General features: G+C 48.7%; 1 protein-coding gene across 1 annotated transcript in view; it reads right to left on the bottom strand.

The window, feature by feature from the left end:
* The window catches only part of LOC149431632 (PH domain leucine-rich repeat-containing protein phosphatase 2-like), a 59,165-nt gene that overhangs the window by 3,199 nt on the left and 29,427 nt on the right, over window positions 1-26,539 (bottom strand). Inside the window, exons 6-18 of the mRNA XM_089665449.1 lie at window positions 24,585-24,739; window positions 24,345-24,491; window positions 20,621-20,851; window positions 18,248-18,447; window positions 18,100-18,160; window positions 15,790-15,885; window positions 13,105-13,260; window positions 10,574-10,774; window positions 8,437-8,599; window positions 8,107-8,237; window positions 6,589-6,699; window positions 6,318-6,512; window positions 1,830-2,055 (exon numbers count right to left, since the gene is read on the bottom strand). Of these exons, the coding sequence (XP_089521575.1) occupies window positions 1,830-2,055; window positions 6,318-6,512; window positions 6,589-6,699; window positions 8,107-8,237; window positions 8,437-8,599; window positions 10,574-10,774; window positions 13,105-13,260; window positions 15,790-15,885; window positions 18,100-18,160; window positions 18,248-18,447; window positions 20,621-20,851; window positions 24,345-24,491; window positions 24,585-24,739 (2,073 nt within the window). The remainder of the gene's footprint in view (window positions 1-1,829; window positions 2,056-6,317; window positions 6,513-6,588; window positions 6,700-8,106; window positions 8,238-8,436; window positions 8,600-10,573; window positions 10,775-13,104; window positions 13,261-15,789; window positions 15,886-18,099; window positions 18,161-18,247; window positions 18,448-20,620; window positions 20,852-24,344; window positions 24,492-24,584; window positions 24,740-26,539) is intronic.

The raw sequence follows: 26,539 nt of genomic DNA on the forward strand, positions 1-26,539 counted from the left end.
TTTGGAGGGGATTGGAACACCCGAATCCAGTGATTTGGAGGGGATTGGAACACCCGAATCCAGTGATTTGGAAGGGACTGGAACACCCGAATCCAGTGATTTGGAGGGGACTGGAACACCCGAATCCAGTGATTTGGAGGGGATTGGAACACCCGAATCCAGTGATTTGGAGGGGATTGGAACACCCGAATCCAGTGATTTGGAGGGGATTGGAACACCTGAATCCAGTGATTTGGAGTGGATTGGAACATCTGAATCCAGTGATTTGGAGGGGATTGGAACATCTGAATCCAGTGATTTGGAGGGGATTGGAACACCCAAATCCAGTGATTTGGAGGGGATTGGAACACCCGAATCCAGTGATTTGGAGGGGATTGGAACACCCGAATCCAGTGATTTGGAGGGGATTGGAACACCCGAATCCAGTGATTTGGAGGGGATTGGAACACCCGAATCCAGTGATTTGGAGGGGATTGGAACACCCGAATCCAGTGATTTGGAGGGGACTGGAACACCCGAATCCAGTGATTTGGAGGGGATTGGAACACCTGAATCCAGCGATTTGGAAGGGATTGGAGCACCTGAATCCAGTGATTTGGAAGGGATTGGAGCACCTGAATCCAGTGATTTGGAGGGGACTGGAACACCTGAATCCAGTGATTTGGAGGGGATTGGAGCACCTGAATCCAGTGATTTGGAAGGGATTGGAGCACCTGAATCCAGCGATTTGGAGGGGATTGGAGCACCTGAATCCAGCGATTTGGAGGGGATTGGAGCACCTGAATCCAGCGATTTGGAGGGGACTGGAACACCTGAATCCAGCGATTTGGAGGGGACTGGAACACCTGAATCCAGTGATTTGGAGGGGATTGGAACACCTGAATCCAGTGATTTGGAGGGGATTGGAACACCTGAATCCAGTGATTTGGAGGGGATTGGAGCACCCGAATCCAGTGATTTGGAGGGGATTGGAACACCCAAATCCAGTGATTTGGAGGGGATTGGAACACCTGAATCCAGTGATTTGGAGTGGATTGGAACATCTGAATCCAGTGATTTGGAGGGGATTGGAACACCCAAATCCAGTGATTTGGAGGGGATTGGAACACCCAAATCCAGTGATTTGGAGGGGATTGGAACACCCAAATCCAGTGATTTGGAGGGGATTGGAACACCCGAATCCAGTGATTTGGAGGGGACTGGAACACCCGAATCCAGTGATTTGGAGGGGATTGGAACACCTGAATCCAGCGATTTGGAAGGGATTGGAGCACCTGAATCCAGTGATTTGGAGGGGACTGGAACACCTGAATCCAGTGATTTGGAGGGGATTGGAGCACCTGAATCCAGTGATTTGGAGGGCGGGGCCAATTTTTTTGGCAATATAGTGTAGGAGAATTTGTACATAGGCAAGAAACAATTGAGTACTGTCCGTGATACTTTTTTTATTTGCACGAACATACAATTTTGAGGACAAGCTTTCGGGGAGTGTCCAAGCTTGGCCTTGAAGAAGGGGACACTCCCCGAAAGCTTGTCCTCAAAACTGTATGTTATTGCAAATGAAAAAAGTATCATGTACAGTACTCAATTGTTCCTGTCGCAAGTGCACTAATACGGCTACAATCACCTCAAGCTACATAGGCAAAGCAATCCTGATAGCCGACACTGTAGGAGGATTAGCAGACATACACTTTAAGAACCACCACTGTGCAGCACTGCAAAGCAGAGCCTACATATAGAATGGACAAATATGGATGCCCCTACGTACATACAATGACAAGTTATATTTTGGAAAGTCCTGTACATAACCTTTCAATTATTTTGCATACCTCTGTGAGGATTGCCTTTTGCTCCTTGATCCGTAAAAGTTCCTCCGCACACTGCTCCAGGCTGAAGACCCTGGAAAGAGCGAGAGGCTGCCCGTTCCGACACAACACAGCCTGGCAAGTCCCAACGTTGGCAACGGTCAGGGAGAAGCTGTGGTCGGCTGCACCACGTCCAACGTAACACAAAAGGGCAGAAGAGCCCAGTTTCTGGCCTGCAGTTCCCAGCTTCCTGCAGCAAGAAATGGAAATAACCTATTATTACTTAAATCGTTATTACTGCAATCGTTTCCCAAAACCCGTTTCCCAAAATCGGCTTAAAGATTTAAAACTAAAAGACCGGAGTAAGAGCAGGCAGCACACAGTGAATTCTAGTAGCTTTGTTAAACTAGTAAGGCCTAGGTAGGATTTCTCTCATCTTGGAAGAGAGAGAGAGAGAGAGGGCGCTCCTTCTAAGTGAAGCTTCAAGAGGCTTGACAAAGGGGCAGGACTGTCCCAAAACCCATAGCCACACCCCCACGCTTGACGTGCTGTCATCACCGGTTGCCTCAGATACTCGATCCTTCCTTGCACTGCTGTCCACAGCCAGAGAAGACCATTTGAATCCTCAGCGGCTTCCATGCTTCACTCAGCTTGGCACGGCTGTCTTCCTGCCAAGCTATGCAGTTAGCCCATTGGGTTTCCTGTCCTCAGCAGATGATCCATGTCAGGGTGGACTGATCGGACCAGATCTTTGCTATATGCCAATATCCCGTAAGGTGAGTACATTACACTTGTGTTTTTATTTGGTTACTAATATACTACACTTAGAAGGAGCGCCCTTTCTCTTTCTTTCTTAAAGTGTTCCCATTGGCCACAGTTGGACTTTATTATTCGCCATGACTTTGGGCATTTAATGATAAGGACTCTCTCATTGTTGCGCTGTCCTTTTTTTTTTTTTGTTTTTTTACATATTTTGGTTCATAGATGGAGATGGCATATCTCTATGTAGCCAGGTATATAGATGGGGGATGGAGGATCTCTGCATAGCCAAGCATATAGATGGGGGATCTCTGTATTGTCAGGTATATAGATGGGGGGTCTCTGTATAGCCAGGTATATAGATGGGGGATGGCATATCTCTATGTAGCCAGGTATATAGATGGGGGATGGAGGATCTCTGTATAGCCAGGTATATAGATGGGGGATGGAGGATCTCTGTATAGCCAGGTATATAGATGGGGGATGGCATATCTCTATGTAGCCAGGTATATAGATGGGGGATGGAGGATCTCTGTATAGCCAGATATATAGATGGGGGATGGCGGATCTCTGTATAGCCAGGTATATAGATAGGGGAAGGTGGATCTCTGTATAGCCAGGTATATAGATGGGGGATGGCGGATCTCTGTATAGCCAGGTATATAGATAGGGGAAGGTGGATCTCTGTATAGCCAGGTATATAGATAGGGGATGGAGGATCTCTGCATAGCCAGGTATATAGATGGGGGATCTCTGCATAGCCAGGTATATAGATAGGGGAAGGCGGATCTCTGTATAGCCAGGTATATAGATGGGGGATGGAGGATCTCTGCATAGCCAGGTATATATATGGGGGGTGGCGGATCTCTGTATAGCCAGGTATATAGATGGGGGATGGTGGATCTCCGTATAGCCAGGTATATAGATGGGGGGTGGCGGATCTCTGTATAGCCAGGTATATAGATGGGGGATGGTGGATCTCCGTATAGCCAGGTATATAGATGGGGGATGGCGGATCTCTGTATAGCCAGGTATATAGATGGGGGATCTCTGTATAGCCAAGTATATAGATGGGGGATGGAGGATCTCTGTATAGCCAGGTATATAGATGGGGGATGGAGGATCTCTGTATAGCCAGGTATATACAGTTAACTCCATATATATGTGGACACGAGCACAATTTTAGTTTTTTCAGGTATTTACCAAAACATATTGAAGCTACAGCTGTATAATGGATATGGGCGGACAGTGTCCACTCTCAGGTTTAATTTGAGGGTATGCACATCCAAATTGGAGGAAGGGTTTAGGAATTACAGCTCTTAAAAGTAGCCATCCCCCTTTTTCAAGGGACCAAAAGTAATTGGACAATTGAATAGAATCATAAATAAAATATTCATTTGTAATATTGTAATGACTGCCTGAAGTCTGGAACCCATGGACATTGCCAAAGACTGGGTTTCCTCCTTTCTGATGCTTTGCCTGAAGTCTGGAACACATAGACATGACCAAAGACTGGGTTTCCTCCTTTCTGATGCTTTGGTTGAAGTCTGGAACCCATGGACATGACCAAAGACTGGGTTTCCTCCTTTCTGATGCTTTGGTTGAAGTCTGGAACCCATGGACATGACCAAAGACTGGGTTTCCTCCTTTCTGATGCTTTGCCTGAAGTCTGGAACACATAGACATGACCAAAGACTGGGTTTCCTCCTTTCTGATGCTTTGGTTGAAGTCTGGAACCCATGGACATGACCAAAGACTGGGTTTCCTCCTTTCTGATGCTTTGGTTGAAGTCTGGAACCCATGGACATGACCAAAGACTGGGTTTCCTCCTTTCTGATGCTTTGCCTGAAGTCTGGAACCCATGGGCAATACCAAAAACTGGGTTTCCTCCGTTATGATGCTTTGCCTGAAGTCTGGAAGCCATGGACATGACCAAAGACTGGGTGTTCTCCTTTCTGATGCTTTGCCTGAAGCCCAGAACCCATGGACGTCACCAAAGACTGGGTTTCCTCCTTTGTGAGGCTTTGCCACGCTCTAACTGCAGCTGCCTTCAGTTGTTCTTTGTTTGTGGCCCTTTCTGCCTTTGGTTTTGCCTTCAACAAGTGAAATGCATGCTCAATGGGGTTGAGATCAGGTGACTGACTCGGCCATTGCAGAATATTCCACTTCTTTTCCTTCACAAGCTCCTGGGTTGCTTTTGCAGTGTGTTTTGGATCATTGTCCATCTGTACTGTAAAGCGCCGTCCAATCACCTTTGCTCCATTTGGCTGAATCTGGGCTGACAGTATATCTGTAAACACTGCAGAACTCATTCGGCTGCTTCTGTCACATCATCAATAACCAGCAATGACCCAGTGCCACTGGAAGCCATGCATGCCAATGCCATCACACTGCCTCCGCCATGTTTTACAGATGACATTGTGTGCTTCGAAACATGAGCTTTTCCACGCCTTCTCCACACTTTTTTCTTCCCGTCATTCTGGTACAGATTCATCTTCGTTTCATCCGCCCAAAGAATGCTTTTCCAGAACTGGTCCGGCTTTTTTAGATGTTTTTTGGCAAAGTCTAATCTGGCTTTTTCTATTCTTCAGGTTTATGAATGGTTTGCACCTTGTGGTGAACCCTCTGTATTTGCACCTTGTGGTGAACCCTCTGTATTTGCACCTTGTGGTGAACCCTCTGTATTTGCACCTTGTGGTGAACCCTCTGTATTTGCACCTTGTGGTGAACCCTCTGTATTTGCACCTTGTGGTGAACCCTCTGTATTTGCACCTTGTGGTGAACCCTCTGTATTTGCTCTTGTGAAGTCTTCTCTTGATTGTAGACTTTTACAATGATACGTTCACCTCCTGGAGAGTGTCCTTCACTTGTCTGGATGTTGTGAATGGGTTTGTCTTTACCATAGAGAGGATCCTGCGATCACCCACCACTGTTGTCTTCCATGGACATCCATTCCTTTTTCTGTTGCTGAGCTCACCAGTGCGTTCCTTTCCTTCTTTCCTCAGAATGGACCAAACTGTTGATTTGGCCGCTCCTAATGTTGCTGCGATCTCTCTGATGGATTTGTTTTGTTTTTGAAGCGTTACAATGGCCTGTTTCACTTGCATGGACGGCTCCTTTGAACACATGATGTAGGTTCACAGCAATAGATTCCAAATGCAAATCCCGCACTTAGAATCAACTCCAGACCTTCTACCTGCTTAACTGATGAAGAAATAACAAAGGAGTAGCCCACACCTGGCCATGAAACAGCTTTTGTTTCAACTGTCCAATTACTTTTGGTCCCTTGGAAAAGGGGGGATGGCTATTCTTAAGAGCTGTAATTCCTGAACCCCTCCTCCAATGTGGATGTACATACCCTCAAATTAAACCTGAGAGTGCGTACTGTCCGCCCATAGCCATTATAGAACTATAGCTGGAATATGTTTTTGTAAATACCTGAAAAAATATAAAATTGTGCCTGTGTCCAAATATATATGGACCTAACTCTCTTATTTGGGAACATCCAACTAATTCAAGATGGCCGCACCTAGAAATCCTGGGGGGTGGGGGGGGGGGGGGGGTCTGTTTTTCAACATGATTTCCTCAACTAAATAAAACACGGAGGGATGGGAGGAGTTTGCTTTGGATATTAAAAATGAATTGAAAAGCGTTTTCGGGTTTTGGCGCTCGGATGCCGCGTAGCTCCTGCTTTAATAAATATATGTGAGCCGTCTTCCGGCTTTCCCATCTACAAAAGACGCGGCAGCTGACCTGTGTGACACCAGGAATGTGTGGCACATGAACGTTCGCTCGCAGTTTAACTGCTGCAGCTCTTCCAGCAGGACATCTCCCATAGTGCACTGCAGCAGACGTGGCACCTCCTCGTTCTTATCGCCATCAAACATGCCGTACAGAGCCTCCACGCCATCGGCAAAGTCGCTCACCGCCAGCGAGGAAACGCAGAGCCTGCAGGAAGGACAGATGATGAACAACACTGCTGCACTCACTAAAAGTTCATGTCAAAAATGCCAACGGCACTCACTTGTTCCTCTGTCCGGACATCTCTGCCAAGCCATGATTGCAGGAGATGGAGGGCGCTGGCAGGTCAGAATTTGGCAAAGTTTTGTTGTCAATTTTCAGAATGGGGATGTGACTAGACAGAGAGATCAACAGAATACCAGAATTATGCACATGACCTTAAAAAATGAATAAAAACAAAAAAAAACTGATTATTGCAAGCACCCCTGTCAGTGGTAAATGGTTTGTCTCAACCCTATAAATGCTACATCTGCAAGACAGCCTGTTCTGTTGAGAAACAACAGACTTACTGGACAGATTACCGGGCAAAAAAGAAAGAAAGCCTAAAAATTAAAACTAATGCAGCCACCACATCTAGGAGAGCAGATATAGCGAATTGCGGGGTCTGGGGAGAGCGGATGTAGTGAATGCAGGGTCCGGAGAGAGGGGATATAGTGAATGCGGGGTCCGGGGAGAGCGGATATAGTGAATGCGGGGTCCGGAGAGAGGGGATATAGTGAATGCGGGGTCCGGGGAGAGCGGATATAGTGAATTGCGGGGTCTGGGGAGAGCGGATATAGTGAATGTGGGGTCCGGGGAGAGCGGATGTAGTGAATGCAGGGTCCGGAGAGAGTGGATACAGTGAATGCGGGGTCCGGGGAGAGCGGATACAGTGAATCCGGGGTCCAGGGAGAGCGGATATAGTGAATGCGGGGTCCGGGGAGAGCGGATATAGTGAATGCGGGGTCCGGGGAGAGCGGATATAGTGAATGCGGGGTCCGGGGAGAGCGGATATAGTGAATGCGGGGTCCGGGGAGAGCGGATATAGTGAATGCGGGGTCCGGGGAGAGCGGATATAGTGAATGCGGGGTCCGGGGAGAGCGGATATAGTGAATGCGGGGTCCGGGGAGAGCGGATATAGTGAATGCGAGGTCCGGGGAGAGCGGATATAGTGAATGCGGGAACGGGGAGAGCGGATATAGTGAATGCGGGGTCCGGGGAGAGCGGATATAGTGAATGCGGGGTCCGGGGAGAGCGGATATAGTGAATGCGGGGTCCGGGGAGAGCGGATATAGTGAATGCGGGGTCCGGGGAGAGCGGACACAGTGAATGCGGGGACGGGGAGAGCGGATATAGTGAATGCAGGGATGGGGAGAGCGGATATAGTGAATGCGGGGTCCGGGGAGAGCGGATATAGTGAATGCGGGGACGGGGAGAGCGGATATAGTGAATGCGGGGTCCGGGGAGAGCGGATATAGTGAATGCGGGGACGGGGAGAGCGGATATAGTGAATGCGGGGTCCGGGGAGAGCGGATATAGTGAATGCGGGGACGGGGAGAGCGGATATAGTGAATGCGGGGACGGGGAGAGCGGATATAGTGAATACTTTTAGTGGTAACAGTAACTCTGAAGGGATTGGATAGAAGTAGGCAGGGGAGCGATTTTCTCCTTTGCCCACCCCCCGCCATGGCACCTAGAGCATATTGTGAGAAACTGCTATTGGCGAGGCCGATATAATCTGCAGACGGTGATGTCCTACTACCTGAAGATGTCATGCAGCTGATGATCCAGCACCAGGTCAACGTTCCCTTTCAGGTCCAGCTCGTGAAGGACAGGAGGCAGGCTCTCCGGGGCCGCAATCTCCACCAGGCTGTTACAGCTCAGGTCAACCAGCTGCAGGAACAAAGAGCAGCAACATCTCATGCCATAGGCCGAGTGAGTGACAATGAGATGACACCATGTACACAAGTCTACAGCTGTAGCACAGCCTGCAGGGGTAAGAGAGGGGAATGGGGGGTGGAGACAAAGAGGGGATCAGAGCGAGAAGTGGACAGCTGGGAGAGGTCATGTAAGGTTGAAGATGAAGTGAGACCTGGATCAGTGGCAGGTTGAAGATCTCCGGGAAGACGCTGAGGCAGTTGGAGTGAGCGATGAGCGTGTGCAGCCGCTTGAGGTTGGACACCGTGCTGGGGATCGACTTCAGCCGATTACCACTAAGGTTCAGCTCCTCCAGGAACTCCAGCTTGTTGAGCTTGCTACAAGAGGACAGATTACAGATGAGGACCCCGGAATTAGAACCTACATGACTACAAAATTCTGTATACAGAAGTCTTCAAAGTAGACCTTTAGTTGTCCCCAGCTCCTCCAGGAACTCTAGCTTGTTGAGCTTGCTACAAGAGGACAGATTACGGTGAGGACCCCGGAATTAGAGCCTACATGACTACAAAATTCTGTATACAGAAGTCTTCAAAGTAGACCTTTAGTTGTCCCCAGCTCCTCCAGGAACTCTAGCTCGTTGAGCTTGCTACAAGAGGACAGATTACAGGTGAGGACCCCGGAATTAGAGCCTACATGACTACAAAATTCTGTATACAGAAGTCTTCAAAGTAGACCTTTAGTTGTCCCCAGCTCCTCCAGGAACTCTAGCTTGTTGAGCTTGCTACAAGAGGACAGATTATGGGTGAGGACCCCGGAATTAGAGCCTACATGACTACAAAATTCTGTATACAGAAGTCTTCAAAGTAGACCTTTAGTTGTCCCCAGCTCCTCCAGGAACTCTAGCTCGTTGAGCTTGCTACAAGAGGACAGATTACAGGTGAGGACCCCGGAATTAGAGCCTACATGACTACAAAATTCCGTATACAGAAGTCTTCAAAGTAGACCTTTAGTTGTCACCAGACCAGAGGTGGAGCAGAAATATCAGTATGAGGCCACCTGTTCCTGTGACAACGGTCTGAGGTTTGAACATTACTTTTGAGAAGATCTTCACTTGCTTCCTGTCACATTTCCAGAAGGTAAAGCTGAATTCCAAGAATTCAGCTTCTTTGTAAAAACTGCAGGCATACCGTGAGGCAAGTCTAAGGAGGTGCCTGCTGTCTGGTAGACTAATCTCTATTATTCACATCTGACAGGTTTATTGTGCTCCAGGAAGATAACTTCTGGAGCTCCAACGCTGCTCATAGTGGTCCTTTAATAGCAGAGTCGCTGGAGCGGCTATATGTCTGCCTCTCCTTCTGCGCATTCACAGAAGCCTTTGTATTATGTGAACTCATTCGCAAAACACAAAGGCTTCTGTGAAAGGGCAGCAGAGGTGAAGGATGGGCATACATGCTGTGTGCTTCTCTCCTCTCAAAGTCGGAGTGTAAACCCGTCACAAATAAGTAATAAAGTCCCAGAGATGACATGCACCTAACTGGACTTCACTCTCTCCGGCAACAATGACTATTTTTAATCCTTCTGCTGCTAACATTAGTAAATAGTGAAATGTATACCTTATGGCGCCGCTCCAAGCTATGGATGGAAGGAAAAGAACCACCCCACCGCCAAAAAGTATTCTACTATATAAAAACGGATGTAAATGGTGAAAAAAAGGATGTAAAAGGATTAAAAAACAGATGAAAAAAAGGATGCAAATGGGGGAAAAAACGGATGTAAATGGATGAAAAAACGGATGTAAATGGATGAAAAAATGGATGTGAATGGATGAAAAAAAGGATGTGAATGGATGAAAAACGGATGAAAAAACGGATGTAAAAGGATTAAAAAACAGATGAAAAAAAGGATGTAAACGGATGAAAAAACGGATGCGAATGAATGAAAAAATGGATGTGAATGGATGAAAAAAACCGATGAAAAAAGGATGTGAATGGATGAAAAAAACGGATGTAAATGGCTGAAAAAGCAGATGTGAATGGATGAAAAAACAGATGTGAATGGCTGAAAAAACAGATGTGAAAGGATGAAAAAACAGATGTGAAAGGATGAAAAAAGGATGTGAAGTCATCCACTTTTTCTTCCAAAAAAAGTGACTGAACTGATGAAAAAAAAAACGGAACGCCCGTGTGAAAGGACCCTTAAAAATATATAATGTTTTGGGGTTCTAAGTAATCTTCTAGAAAAAATAAAAAAAAAAAAAAAAAAAAACATTGTTACATGTAAACAAAAAAGTGAGTTTCTCCAAAAAGAAGCCATTTGGCGGTAAGGCCCATTGGTGTGAGCTCCAGTCTCACCTGGCTGGGAAGGTCTCCAGTTGGTTGTAGGCCAGATGCAGGACCCTGAGGTTGGCATGGATGGTCAGGAAAGGAACATACTGGTCCGATAAATGGTTGTTGGTTAGGTAGAAAGCTTGCAGCCTGGTCCCGCTCTCCTCTCCGCTGAACATTGACGGGAGGCTCTCCAGGATGTTTGCTGATGCGTTCAGGAACCTGAGACTGACAACAGACGGCCATATAAGTGGACACACCGGAGGTACTGACCACAAATGGAGTATGAGATACGGAAAGGTTGAACATGGTGTCCTTCACAGAAGTTTCTAGAAGTCTGAATAATACAGTGGTTCTCAACCTGTGGGTCGCGACCCCTTTGGGGGTCGAACGACCCTTTCACAGGGGTCCCCTAAGACCATCAGAAAACACATATTTCCAATGTGTAAAGAGCAGCTACAGTGTTGAAAGCAGCTACTGTGTTGAAAGCAGCTACTGTGTTGAAAGCAGCTACTGTGTTGAAAGCAGCAGTATTGGAGGTAAAACGACACTCATGAAGTATAATTACTGGGTAAATAATTTTATGGTTGGGGGTCACCACAACATGAGGAACTGTATTAAAGGGTCACGGCATTAGGAAGGTTGAGAACCACTGGAATAATATGAGAAAACTTACATATAAATTATAGGGGTGCACCAAAATTTTGATGGCTGAAACATTTCAGCCGAAAACACCCCTATCGGCCGTTGGCACCGATACAGGTGCCAAAAATAACCCTGCCCCCTCGCCGCCGCATGCCCGCAGCTGCTGCTTGGTAGTTCTCAGCCTCACCTGAGAAGCCACCAAATGATCCCGGCGCTGGGCATAGAGATAAGTGAAGGAAGGATGGCCTCCACTCATCTCTATGCCGGAGGACCGGAGCGACGTCACTTCCAGTTCCAGCGCCTTGTATAAAAGGCCTTTTTTTTTTTTAATCACTTGCCTTACAGAGGATCCCCCCCCCCTTCCTGACCAGGCCATTTTTTTTGTGTTACGGCGCTGCGTTACTTTAACTGACAATTGCGCGGTCATGCAACGCTGCACCCAAATTAAATTTTTAGCCTTTTTTTAGACAGATAAATCTTTCTTTTGGTGGTATTTATTCACCACTTGGATTTCTATTTTTTTGCTATATAAATGAAAAAAAACCAAAAAGTTTGCAAAAAAAAGTGTTTTTCTTACAAAATTTTGCAAATAAATCTTTCTTCATAAATCTTGGCCAAAATGTATTCAGCTATCTTTTTGGTAAAAAAAAAAAAAATAACCAAAAGCAGTTTAGAAAAAAGTTATAATTTTACAAAAAAATTTTTATACATTATCTTATTTTTTTGATCTGTTTTTTTTTTGTTTTTTTTAATGTACTGTCACCCTAGCAGTACAGTGTCACCATAGTGACACTGTACTACTTGTGGGGGGTGACGGATTTTTTTTTTTTTTCACACCGATTGCTTTTACACTCATAAAGGCTGTAAAAGCAATCATTTCTCCTTCTCTCTGGCTGCATTCCTGCTGCCATTGAAAAATACTGTGAGAGCTGTGATTGGTCACAGCTTGTCACATGGTACAAGGCTGTTGTGAATAGCCCTGTACCATGTGATCTCTGTGATCATTCACAGATTTCACTAGTAGTAAGCAATGCTGTCACAAGTGACATCTATTTCACTACTCTTCATTAGGCTAATCACCGATGATAGGAATCGGGACCTAACACTGCGGTCCCAATACATTGATCCTGTGGACACAGCGGGCACAGATTGCGGTGCCGTGCGCTCTCAGGGAACGCGCACAGGCAATGGATGGGGGGACATTTAGAAACGTCTCCCCTCATTGGCAACGCTCCTGTCCAGCCGTTTATCGGCAATGGGCCGGACGGAAAGAGGTTAAAGAAAATTCACATACGTAAAAAAATCCAAAACCTGCGACAAAAGTTCTCTGTGATTGTAAACGTCACATAAAGTGCTTCTATGCTCAAAAGTGCTCCTTGAAGGAAACAGCGGCCTCTCACCAGAAACGATCTCGAGTAATAGAGATCTGAAGCGCTTAAATCCGAAATCCAGGCCAGCACTGTCGCTGCCGGAACAATTGATCGATGGAGTGTATGGACAAATCAAGTGTCAACCTCAAATATCGCTCTCCGCCATCGTATCCACAAAGCAGAAACAGGGAGAAGCTTGCCTAAGGATTGCACTTACATGTTGGGTGCCTAAATTCAAGCAGTGAAAAGCGGTAGGCCGCGGTGTGAGCCAACATGCAGGTACGTGATGACGTCACACTCAGACTCCGCTCAACGCGTTTCCCCAAACATGGCGTCCTGCCATCTCCAATCCCAGAGGACGCCAGTTTTGGGGAAACGCGTCAGGCAGAGTCTGAGTTTAGGCGTGGAAGTGGTTGTGGGGGGGATGAAAGGATATCCACTTTATAATGACTGCACATCCCCCTGTCTTTTTCTACGTCTACGGTCACAGCCCTTCTTCGCGGTCCCAGACGTGGCTACGATCGGTCTCCCGTGGACACTTACTTTAAAGCTACGGTGAAGAGGGGGTCTGGAAGGTGTCTCAGCATATTGTGCTGCACATCCAGGGTCTCCAGAGGAATCGACTCCACGGGGCAAGGCAGGATCCTCAGCTGGTTGTGTCCAAGCATCAGCCTTCGCAGACTGGAAGAGCCCATTATCCTGCCGGGGAAAGAACAAAGTTAATAAAGACAGATAGACGGTTCCTAAGCTCGACTGCAGATTCAGCTTCTTGTGGCTGAAGACCGGTGCTCCGGCTATAGTGCTCCCGCACCGAAACCATGAGATTCTCGAGCCGGAAACTCGGTGTGGTCAGTAAAATCCAAATCTTTATTGGCTACATACTAAAATACACTAGTAACCTCCTAACGCGTTTCCACAGCCGAAACGCGTTGGTTGTTACCGGTGTGTTTAAGTATGCAGCCAAAAAAGATTTGGACTTTACGAACTACACCGAGTTGCCAGCTTATTTAACTACTTGCCGACCGCAGATAGCCGAATGACGGCTGCACTGCGGCCCGGCCAGTTCTGGGTGGACGTCATATGACGGCCTCCCAGAACGCGCTCTCCTGCGCGCCCCCGCTGTCAGATCGTGAGGAAAGTACTGCCGAAAACCGGCAGTTGTCAGAGTGGGGATCGGCACCGATCATCAGGGTCACTGATCATCAGTGCCCTGATGATCGGTGCCCAGCAGCGCCACACACAAGTTCCGCCCACATGTGCCCAGCAATGCACCCACCTGTGCCACCCAGCAGTGTCACCACATGTGCCCAGAAGTGCCACCTACCTGTGCCCAGTAGTGCCACCCACCTGTGCCCGCCCACCTGTGCCCACCAGTGCCATCCACCAGTGCCCATCAGTGCAGCTCAGCAGTGCTGCCAGTCAGTACCCTGCGGTTGTGCCAGTCAGTGCCCAGCAGTGATGTCAGTCAGTGCCACCTATCAGTGCTGTCTATCAGTACCCATTGTCAGTGTCGCCTATCAGTGCCACATATCAGTGCCACCTATCCGTGACACCTCATTAGTGCTGCCTATCAGTGCCGCCTATCCGTGCCACCTCATTAGTGCTGCCTATCAGTGCCCTTCAGTGCTGCCTATCAGTGCCGCCTATCAGTGCTGCCTCATCCACGCACATCAGTGAAGGAGAAAAATTACCTGTTTGAAAACTTTTATAATAGAAACAAAGAAACTTTTTTTTTTTTCAAATTTTTTTGCAATTTGTTTGCTTATAGCACAAAACGTAAAGTGCCCAGAGGAGATTAAATACCACCAAAAGAAAGCTCTATTTGTGAGAAAAAAATGATAAAAATTTCATATGGGTACAATCTTGCATGACCGCGCAATTGTCAATCAAAGTGCGACAGCGCTGAAAGCTTAAAATTGGCCTGGTAAATAAGGGGGTATAAGTGCCCTGGTAGGCAAGTGGTTAATGGAAAGGGCCCGATCTCCCCTTTTCCAACCATGTGACCGCCATGACAGAGAATCACGGCGGTCACCTGACCCTAAAACCCCACCCTGCATCTCGGCGTCTGAAACCCCTTAAAGGGCCGGGAGGTGGCGGCGCAAAGGGGTTAAAGTAGTTGAAAAGCCTGAAGGTATTTGACCTTCATGCATTGTATGCATGAAGGTAAAAAAAACCATCAGTATGCAGCTTCACCTGCAACCGCCTTTCCCCCTCAATACTTACCCAAGCCCAATCCCGATCCAGTGATGTGCATGAGAGCAGCTGCTGTCCTGGCTCTCTGTCTCCTCATTGGCTCAGAGGCTATTGGCTCCCGCTGCTTAAAGAACAGGGCAGAGCCTCGTTTGTGTATCTTGAGGACACACAAAGCGGGGCTCAGAAGCGAGCACACAAGAGTGCCCCCACAGCAAGCAGCTTGCTCTGGGGGGATTCAGCAGGGGGGAAGAGACCAGAGAACCATTGGGGCACCTGAAAAGAGGAGAATAGGAGCTGCTCTGTGCCAAGCCCTATCGCAGAACAGGTAAGTAGAACATCTTCGTTATGTAAAAAAAAGTAAGCCTTCACTTTAAGGCCAAATACAAGGCCAATCTTTTAGGCAAAACTCGAGGACTTCCACTAAAAGTCGCTGATCGCCGCCATTACTAGTAGAAAATAAAAAAAATCCCAGTGTCTATACCGCCATTTGTAGACGCTATAACTTTCACGTAAACCAATTAATTTACACAAATTGTGATTTTTTTTTTAGTGAAGACACGGAGCAGAATACTTTTTGGCCTAAATTTATGACAAAATTTAACTACATTTTTTTTTTTTTTTGCTAGACATGTTTTATAGCAAAAAGTCCAAAATACTGTTTTTTTTTCTCAAAATTGTCAGTCTTTTTTGCTTATAGCGCAAAAAAACCCCAAAAAGCACAGCAGATCAAATACCACCGACAGAAAGCTCAATTCGTGGGAAAAAAATAATGTAAATTTTTATTTGGGTGCAGCGCTGCATGACCGCGCAATTGTCAGATGAAGTGACGCAGTGCCGCAACACAAAAAATGGCCTGGTCGGGGGGGGGGGGATCCTTTGGAGGACGAGGGGTTAAGGGGGGGGGGAGAGGGGGGCACTCTGGTCCAATTAAAATAAAGATGAAAATTTGCATCAGAAGATAAACAGTCCTAAAAAGATTCCATTTAATAAAAAGGTGAAAATCCTCCACTGCCCCCAGCTCAGCCTTTCTAGTACCTGAGAGGAAGTTCTGTTATCGCGTTCCAGCTAAGATCAGCAGCTTCCAGCTTCTTGGCCTCACATATCCACTCCGGCACCAACGATAGACAGTTCCTGCAACAGACACACAGTGTTCAAGGGTCTCAGAACTGAAAGTGGTTCTAAAGGCAGGAGGGGGTTTTTTATCTTCATGCATACTTACCTGAGCCCCATCTTAGTCCAGGGATGTGCACAGGAGCCCCGGCTCCCCCCTCATCATTGGCTTACACACCGCAGCGGGAGCCATTGGCCAGCCAGTGATGAAGGAAAGGGAGGGTGGGCGTGTCTCATGGATGCAGAGAGCAGAGCTCAGGAGCAAGCACGCACCAGTGCCCCCACAGCTTGCTTGGAAAGAGAGGGAAAGAGAGAGGGGGGGGAGAGATAGAGGAAGGGGGAGGGAGAAAGGGGGGAGAGAGAAAGAGGGAGGGGGGGAGAGAGAAAGAGGGAGGGGGGGAGAGAGAAAGAGGGAGGGGGGGAGAGAGAAAGAGGGAGGGGGGGAGAGAGAAAGAGGGAGGGGGGGAGAGAGAAAGAGGGAGGGGGGAGAGAGAAAGAGGGAAGGGGGGAGAGAGAAAGAGGGAAGGGGGGAGAGAGAAAGGGGGAGAGAGAAAGGGGGAAGGGGGGAGAGAGAAAGAGGGAAGGGGGGAGAGAGAAAGAGGGAAGGGGGGAGAGAGAAAGAGGGAAGGGGGGAGAGAGAAAGAGGGAAGAGGGGAGAGAGCAAGAGGGAAGGGGGGAGAGAGCAAGAGGGAAGGGGGGAGAGAGAGGAAGAAAGAGGAAAAAAGAGAGGAGAGAGATAAAGAGAGGGCAAAAGAGAGAGAGAGAGGGGGGGGGGAGAGGGGGGAGAGAGGAGGAGAGAGAGGGGGGAGAGAGGAGGAGAGGGGGGGAGAGAGGGGGGAGGAAGGAGGGGGAGGGGGGAGAGGGAGGAAGAGAGAGAGAAAGAGGGGGGAAGAGAGAGAGAAAGAGGGGGGAAGAGAGAGAGAAAGAGGGGGGAAGAGAGGGGGGGAGAAAGAAGGGGGAAGAGAGGGGGGGGAGAGAGGGGGGAGAAAGAGGGGGGAAGAGAGGGGGGGGAGAAAGAGGGGGGAAGAGAGGGGGGAGAGAAAGAGGGGGGAAGAGAGGGGGGAGAGAAAGAGGGGGGAAGAGAGGGGGGAGAGAAAGAGGGGGGAAGAGAGGGGGGAGAGAAAGAGGGGGGAAGAGAGGGGGGAAGAGAGAGAGGGGGGGAGAGAGAAGGGGGGAAAGAGGAGGGGAAGAGAGGGGGGAAAGAGGGGGGGGAAAGAGGGGAGGGAAAGAGGGGGGAGGGAAAGAGGGGGGGGAGCGAGAGGGGGGGAGAGAGAGGGGGGGAGCGAGAGGGGGGGAGAGAGAGGGGGGAAGGGGGGGGGGAGAAAGAGGGGGGAAAGGGAGAGAGAGGGGGGAAGGGGGGGAGAGAAAGAGGGGGGAAAGGGGGAGAGAGGGGGGGGGAGAAGAGAGAGGGGAAAGGGGGGGAGAGAGGGGGAAAGGGGGGGAGAGAGGGGGGGAAGAGAGAGGGAGAGAGCGAGGGGGGAGAGAGGGAGGGGGAAAGAGAGAGGGGGAAAGAGAGAGGGGAGAGAGAGAGGGGGAGAGAGAGAGGGGGAGAGAGAGAGGGGGAGAGAGAGAGGGGGGGGGGAGAGAGGGGGGAGAGAGAGGGGGGAGAGAGAGGGGGGAGAGAGGGGGGGGAAGAGAGAGAGGGGGGGAAGAGAGAGAGGGGGGGAAGAGAGAGAGAGGGGAAGAGAGAGAGAGGGGAAGAGAGAGAGAGGGGAGAGAGAGAGAAGAGGGGAAGAGAGAGGGGGAGGGGAAAGAGAGAGGGGGGAAGGAGAGGAGAGAGAGAGAGAGGGGGGGGGGGAAGGAGAGAGAGGGGGGGGAAGGAGAGAGAGGGGGGGAGGAGAGAGAGAGAAGGGGAAGAGCGAGAGAGAGAGGGGGGGGGGGAGAGAGGAGGGGGGTGGGGGGAGAGAGGAGGGGGGTGGGGGGAGAGAGGAGGGGGGTGGGGGGAGAGAGGAGGGGGGTGGGGGGGAGAGGGGGGGTGGGGGAGAGAGGAGGGGGAGAGACAGGGGGGTGGGGGGAGAGACAGGGGGGTGGGGGAAGAGGGGGGGTGGGGGTAGAGGGGGGGGGGGGTAGAGAGAGAGGGGGGGGGGGAGAGGGAAAGAAAGAAAGGAATGAGAGCGCGCACGAGAGAGCTGTTGTACGATTGTCACCCTCACCTGATATTGCTCAGAGTGGACTGGCCCTGTAAATACAAACACGCATGCGCAGGTGTCTACATACCACCCTGTATCCACTTACCTAGACAGGTCTAAAGTGTGGAGCAGAGAAGGCGCCAGGTAGACGTTCACCGAGGTCAGCCCTGCAGAACAAGACAGCAAATACAGATACAGTGAGCAATGGGAATCAGAACAGTGGGGACACAGTGGAGGATAACATGAAAACCTACTGTTGGAGCCGGCATAGATGGCCCGCAGGGAGAAGCCGCACAGCCTCAGTTCCATCAGCTGGTTCCGTTCGCAGTGCAGTTGCTCCAGGTTCCCCATACAGCCAAGGTCCAGGGAGGACAGCTGGTTATCTCGCACATCGACATGCGTGATATGGTTGATTCCCTCCATGCTGGCGGTCACTTGAGTCAAGCGATTCATCCTGTGGGAGTAGCAGATGACAGAGTGGAAGTTCAATTCACAATGACAAGACAGCCAGTCCTGAGTCCTAGAGACTGATCTGTGTACACAGGACTGACAACCAAATACATGGCCGTGTGGTCTCTGTGCCAGCGTGACAGTCCAGGGAGCAGATGCTGGCCCCGGATGATGCCTGAAAAAGAGAAATCTCCTGCGGCCCTGGTGCCCAACCTGCAGCCTGGGGGACGCATGCAGCCCTTTGACACTTTATGTGCCGCCCTCTGGACTCCTGCAGACATTAACCTGTTTCCCTATTGCCCTGTTACAGCAGAGATTTCTAGCAGTCTCATGTAATATGTCTCCAATCAAGGACTGTCTTCTGAAGCAAGTCCCCAGTCTCCAACTACTACATCCTGTTCATAGTCTCTGACCGTCTCCTACAACATGTTCGCAATCTCCGGTCATCTCCTGTATCATGTCTGCAGTCTCCAGTCATCTCCTGTATCATGTCCGCAGTCTCTGACCATCTCCTGTATCATGTCCGCAGTCTCCAGTCATCTCTTGTATCATGTCCGCAATCTCCAGTCATCTCTTGTATCATGTCCGCAATCTCCAGTCATCTCTTGTATCATGTCCGCAATCTCCAGTCATCTCTTGTATCATGTCCGCAGTCTCCGACCATCCCTTGTATCATGTCTGCAGTCTCCGACCATCCCTTGTATCATGTCTGCAGTCTCCGACCATCCCTTGTATCATGTCTGCAGTCTCTGACCGTCTCCTACAACATGTCCGCAAGTCTCCAGTCATCTCTTGTATCATGTCCGCAGTCTCCGACCATCTCTTGTATCATGTCCGCAGTCTCCGACCATCCCTTGTATCATGTCCGCAGTCTCCAGTCATCCCTTGTATCATGTCTGCAGTCTCCAGTCATCTCTTGTATCATATCCGCAGTCTCCAGTCATCTCTTGTATCATATCCGCAGTCTCCAGTCATCTCTTGTATCATGTCTGCAGTCTCCAGTCATCTCTTGTATCATATCCGCAGTCTCCAGTCATCTCTTGTATCATATCCGCAGTCTCCAGTCATCTCTTGTATCATATCCGCAGTCTCCAGTCATCTCTTGTATCATATCCGCAGTCTCCAGTCATCTCTTGTATCATATCCGCAGTCTCCAGTCATCTCTTGTATCATGTCCGCAATCTCCAGTCATCTCTTGTATCATGTCTGCAGTCTCTGACCGTCTCCTACAACATGTCCGTAGTCTCCGATCATCCCTTGTATCATGTCTGCAGTCTCTGACCGTCTCCTACAACATGTCCGCAGTCTCCGGCCAGCTCTTGTATCATGTCCGCAGTCTCCGACCATCCCCTTGTATCATGTCTGCTGTCTCCGACCATCTCTTGTATCATGTCCGCAGTCTCCGACCATCCCTTGTATCATGTCTGCTGTCTCCGACCATCTCTTGTATCATGTCCGCAGTCTCTGACCATCTCCTGTACCATGTTGGCAGTCTCTGACCATCTAAGCTATGTTATATAAATGTTAAATGTGCCTAAGCAGCACCCTGAAAGCTACACCTCCTGTTTAAAATTCCTCCTGAAAAATAGCAGAGCACATCCTGACCTGCCAAGGCACCGCTGTTCTGACCCCTCAGACCCCTCATAGCTGTATATCTCCAGCGTCAGATCTTTTAGGACTCTAGTGCCTCTAACTGTAAGTTTCACCAGATTTGGAGTGATTTGTTCTCCTTGCTGGAGAGGAAGCTATACCTGAGGCCCTACAATACAAGAATCTCCCTGCTACTGCTTCATTTGTTCTGTGTATCTGTGCTTCCTTCACCACTCTTGCTGCTTCTTACCTATTACCCCTCCAGTCATCAGGGGGCAGCTCTGACATGAGGAAGCAGAGCCCTGCCTCTACCAAGACGGTCGCTTCCACGCAGGGACAAAACATTGCAGAACAAGGCATTGTAAGTCAGTAATGAAGAAATGGTCAGCAGCAGGAAGACCACAGGCAATAATGCTGACAAGTCCTTCGTCCTCTACCTGCCCTTATTATGGGCACAATTCAGGTCCTCTAAGGACAGAAGCAGCACAAAGCCAAGGTGGAGACCTTTGTGGGCTTTATATATTAAAATGGACATGTCTATTGCTCTCATACGTGTCCTGTTACATATCAAGAACCCAGCAGCTTACCGCAAGTCTATGACCTTCACATGCGCCATGGTCACGAGTGTCTGCAGGTTAAGAAGCTCCAGTTGGTTCCCCGCCATACACAACTTCTCCACAGAGGAAAGGTTCTCAAACACCTTCGGAATGGTCGTCAGGTCATTGAACGCAAGGCCAAGGCTGGTCAGCTGCAGTAGGGACCCCAGCCCGTCCGGCAATGATGTCAGCGAGTTCCCATCAAGGTTAAGCGTCTGCAGGCTGCATGTGAAGTAGAAGAAAATATTTTATAACTTACAGTATTTTAACAGCTTGCCGACCACCTCGCATACAAGTTCGGCGGCAGAGCGGCTCTTCTGCGCTGGATCCCGTATTTAGTACGTGATCCAACACTTTCGGGAAGGGGGGCGCACCTTCTATCACAGCACAAGCCAATCAGGATGATCAACAAAGAGGGCGAAAGGTCAGAGCTCTGTGGTTGTAAACAACACAGAGTTCTGTCCTGACAGCGGGATGAGCCAGTTTTTGCTTCCCTGCGAGAGCAGGGAATAAAAAATGGCACATCCCTTAGTAAAATCACAACCTAGTGAACACACCAAGCACTGTTAGGCCCACAGCTAACCCTTTCATTGCCCCTAGATGTTAACCTCTTCTCAGACAGTGTCAATGTATATTAGCACTAATCACTGTACTAGAGTCACTGGTTTCCACAAAAGTGTCAGTTAGTGTCAGATTGCCTGCCGTACTATCACCATCCCGCTATAAGCCTTCAGACTGTAAGCTCCATGAGCAGGGCCCTCCTATTCCTTCTGTACTGAACTGTGCTTTTTCTGTGTTGTATCCCTTTATATTGTACAGCGCTGAGCAAACTGTTGGCGCTATATAAATCCTGTATTATAATAATAATATAAAAGTTTCTGATCAATGCCATTACTAGTATAAAAAATAATGCGTACCATAGTTTGTAGACGCTATAACATTCGCTCAAACCTATCAATATACACTATTAGGCTTTTTTTTACAAAAATATTATTATTTTACAGGATTTATATTATTATTATACAGGATTTATATTATTATTATTATTATGATACAGGATTTATATTATTATTATACAGGATTTATATTATTATTATTATAATACAGGATTTATATTATTATTATTTTACAGGATTTATATTATTATTATTATTATGATACAGGATTTATATTATTATGATACAGGATTTATATTATTATTATACAGGATTTATATTATTATTATTATTATGATACAGGATTTATATTATTATTATACAGGATTTATATTATTATTATTATACAGGATTTATATTATTATTATTATTATTATGATACAGGATTTATATTATTATTATACAGGATTTATATTATTATACAGGATTTATATTATTATTATTATACAGGATTTATATTATTATTATTATACAGGATTTATATTATTATTATACAGGATTTATATTATTATTAATATACAGGATTTATATTATTATTATTATACAGGATTTATATTATTATTATTATACAGGATTTATATTATTATTATTATTATACAGGATTTATATTATTATTATTATACAGGATTTATATATTATTATTATACAGGATTTATGGCACCAACAGTTTGCTCAGCGCTTTACAATATAACGGGAGACAATACAGCAACAATACAGTTCAATACAAGAGGGTTAGGAGGGCCCTGATCCTGGGAGCTTACAATCTAGGAGGGAGGGGCTAGTGGTACAAAAGGTAGTAACTGTGGGGGATGGACTGGTAGGAGGAATAGAAGATTCCAGTATTAGCTGAGGGCAGGATAGGCTTCCCTGAAGAGATCGGTTTTCAGAGATCGCCTAAATTTGTAGCAGAAAACATTTTGGCCTAAATTAATAAATACATTTTATTTTATTTTTATGGGATAGGTAATATAACAGAAAGTAAAAATGTTTGTTTTTCAAAATTTTTGCTCTTTTTTTTTCCATTTATAGAATAGAAATTAAAAAAAACCCCAGTGATCAAGTACCATAAAAAAAGTGTGAAAAAAGTGATATACCAACCCCCACCTCTTTTGTTTTTTTTAGGCTCTCACCTTCCCTCCCCATATTTTTTTTTTTGCCTGGATTATTGTGTACGGGTCGAAGTGCTTACACTGTTATATAAGTCCTTGAGCATGGCTTGTATTGCTGTGTGACTTCCTTGTACAGTATTCCTATCTTGTTATTGATTGTAAAACTTAATAAAACTCTTACGGAACAAAAAAAAAAGTGATAAAAATTTCATTTGAGTACACTGTCGCATGACCGATAAATTGTCAGTTAAAGTAACGCAGTGCCAAAACAAAAAAAATGGCCTGGTCATGAAGGGGGTAAAATCTCCTGGAGGGTCAGCGGTTAAACAATTCTTCAACCAACGTTTGATCCGGCGGCCGTGTAGCGATTTAAAGAGGCAACAGATGAACCCGGAACGGACAACGGATGAACCCGCAACGGACAACGGATGAACCCGCAACGGACAACGGATGAACCCGCAACGGACAACGGATGAACCCGCAACGGACAACGGATGAACCCGCAACGGAAAGCAGATGAACCCGCAACGGACAACGGATGAACCCGCAACGGACAACGGATGAACCCGCAACGGACAACGGATGAACCCAGAACAGACAACAGATGAACCCGCAACGGACAACGGATGAACCCGCAACGGACAACGGATGAACCCGCAACGGACAACGGATGAACCCGCAACGGACAACGGATGAACCCGCAACGGACAACGGATGAACCCGCAACGGACAACGGATGAACCCGCAACGGACAACGGATGAACCCAGAACAGACAACGGGTGAACCCGGAACAGACAACGGGTGAACCCGCAACGGACGACGGGTGAACCCGCAACGGACGACGGGTGAACCCGCAACGGACGACGGGTGAACCCGCAACGGACGACGGGTGAACCCGCAACGGACGACGGGTGAACCCGCAACGGACGACGGGTGAACCCGCAACGGACGACGGATGAACCCGCAACGGACGACGGATGAACCCGCAACGGACGACGGATGAACCCGCAACGGACGACGGATGAACCCGCAACGGACGACGGATGAACCCGCAACGGACGACGGGTGAACCCGCAACGGACGACGGGTGAACCCGCAACGGACAACGGGTGAACCCGCAACGGACAACGGGTGAACCCGCAACGGACAACGGGTGAACCCGCAACGGACAACGGGTGAACCCGCAACGGACAACGGGTGAACCCGCAACGGACAACGGGTGAACCCGCAACGGACAACGGGTGAACCCGGAACGGACAGCGGATGAACCCGGAACGGACAGCGGATGAACCCGGAACGGACAGCGGATGAACCCGGAACGGACAGCGGATGAACCCGGAACGGACAGCGGATGAACCCGGAACGGACAGCGGATGAACCCGGAACGGACAGCGGATGAACCCGGAACGGACAGCTGATGAACCCGGAACGGACAGCAGATGAACCCGGAACGGACAGCAGATGAACCCGGAACGGACAGCAGATGAACCCGGAACGGACAACAGATGAACCCGGAACGGACACCAGATGAACCCGGAACGGACAACAGATGAACCCGGAACGGACAATAGATGAACCCGGAACGGACTGCCGTTTGAAGGAACACACGACTGAACATGACCATCTTTCAAAATATTCATTGGGATCTCTTCTTGTGAAAGGCGACTTACCTGAGCAGCTGTCCAATTTGCGGAGGTATTTGTGTCAGCCCATTGCAGGAGACATTGAGCTCGGTGAGTGTGGCTATCTGGCATAGTTCAGAGGGGAGATCTCCCAGCTTGTTCTGGGACAGATTGAGAACCTTCAGCTGTGAGAACCTGAGCAAAAAAACCCACAAAGACAGGTCAGCTTTAGTCATGCCCGGACCTCAGTGCCCCTCCCAGGGAGAGCGGTGCAGGGAATACGAGTACCTGCAGAGACTGTTCACTCCGGATGGACTCTGCAGCTGCAGGAAGTTGTGGCGGAGGTTCAGCGACGTGACGTCCTGGCAGTAGAAGAGGTGCTCGGGAATCTCTTCTAGGCTCTGACACGAGAGGTCAACGGTGCTCAGCCTCTGGGATACGACCTGGAACCGAAACATAGAACGCCTCCTAAATATAATCTTTAAAGCCATTAACATTCCCGTCATATGGTCCTGCCCAAATATTCAGATGTACTGGGAACAAATCATTAGGTTCCTGCATGACCATGTGGGCTCTCCTCTACAATTAGATCCTAAAGCGGACTTTCTCAACCTTTTCAATGCAGAGGAACCCTTGACACAACTTTCCAGTCTCAGGGAACCCCGGCTAAAAGTATCCACAAATCATGATACATTAGTGTGATAGTCATTCCACTACCCAGAATTCATTGTTTGGAGACCCCGAAGATTGCTGGATTTCTGTGCCAATATTCGAGGACCCCTTCAGTGTCAGGGTTCTTCTATTCTGAGAACCCTCTAGTGTCAGGTTTCTTCTATTCTGGGACCCCCACGGTGTCAGGGTTCTTCTATTCTGGGACCCCCCCGTCAAGATTCTTCTATTCTGGGACCCCCCCCCCAGTGTCAGGTTTCTTCTATTATGGGACTCTTCAGTGTACGGGTCCCAGAAGGCTTCTTGCACTTGTGAACATTGGGAAGAATTACCCCCTTGCAGACAGCTAAAAAGATCAATGGTGTCAGAAGGAACTTACCAGAGAGGAAAAAATAGCTCATTGCTCAAGGAACCCCCAATAACCTCCTAAATAAACCCCCAATAAACCCTGTCCTAAAGTATGTCTGCTCGGCCTCCTTCCGGACCTGCCTGAGGATAAGTCCCTAGTCACCCTTTTACACAAATCCCTATTCAGCGCCCGGAAATTAGTTGCACGCCACTGGATGCAGGCAACTGTCCCTACCCAGGGCCCAATTTGGACCTTGTCACTTAGGGTTGGACTCACTTTCTGGTGGTCCGGGGGAGAGCGGATATAGTGAATGCGGGGTCCGGAGAGAGCGGATATAGTGAATGCGGGGTCCGGAGAGAGCGGATATAGTGAATGCGGGGTCCGGGGAGAGCGGATATAGTGAATGCGGGGTCCGGGGAGAGCGGATATAGGGAATGCGGGGTCCGGGGAGAGCGGATATAGTGAATGCGGGGTCCGGGGAGACCGGTTACAGTGAATGCGGGGTCCGGGGAGAGCGGATATAGTGAATGCGGGGTCCGGGGAGAGCGGATATAGTGAATGCGGGGTCCGGGGAGAGCGGATATAGTGAATGCGGGGCCCGGGGAGAGCGGATATAGTTAATGCGGGGCCCGGGGAGAGCGGATATAGTGAATGCGGGGTCCGGGGAGACCAGATATAGTGAATGCGGGGTCCGGGGAGACCAGATATAGTGAATGCGGGGTCCGGGGAGACCAGATATAGTGAATGCGGGGTCCGGGGAGAGCGGATATAGTGAATGCGGGGCCCGGGGAGAGCGGATATAGTGAATGCGGGGCCCGGGGAGAGCGGATATAGTGAATGCAGGGTCCGGGGAGACCAGATATAGTGAATGCGGGGTCCGGGGAGAGCGGATATAGTGAATGCGGGGTCCGGGGAGAGCGGATATAGTGAATGCGGGGTCCGGGGAGAGCGGATATAGTGAATGCGGGGTCCGGGGAGAGCGGATATAGTGAATGCAGGGTCCGGGGAGAGCGGATATAGTGAATGCGGGGTCCGGGGAGAGCGGATATAGTGAATGCAGGGTCCAGGGAGAGCGGATATAGTGAATGCGGGGTCCGGGGAGAGCGGATATAGTGAATGCGGGGTCCGGGGAGAGCGGATATAGTGAATGCGGGGTCCGGGGAGAGAGAATATAGTGAATGCGGGGTCCAGGGAGAGCGGATATAGTGAATGCGGGGTCCAGGGA

Source organism: Staurois parvus, unplaced genomic scaffold, assembly GCF_062004578.1.
Source record: "Staurois parvus isolate SC_StPar_1 unplaced genomic scaffold, SC_StPar_1.0 ptg002195l, whole genome shotgun sequence".
In the NCBI taxonomy this organism is placed as follows: domain Eukaryota; kingdom Metazoa; phylum Chordata; class Amphibia; order Anura; family Ranidae; genus Staurois; species Staurois parvus.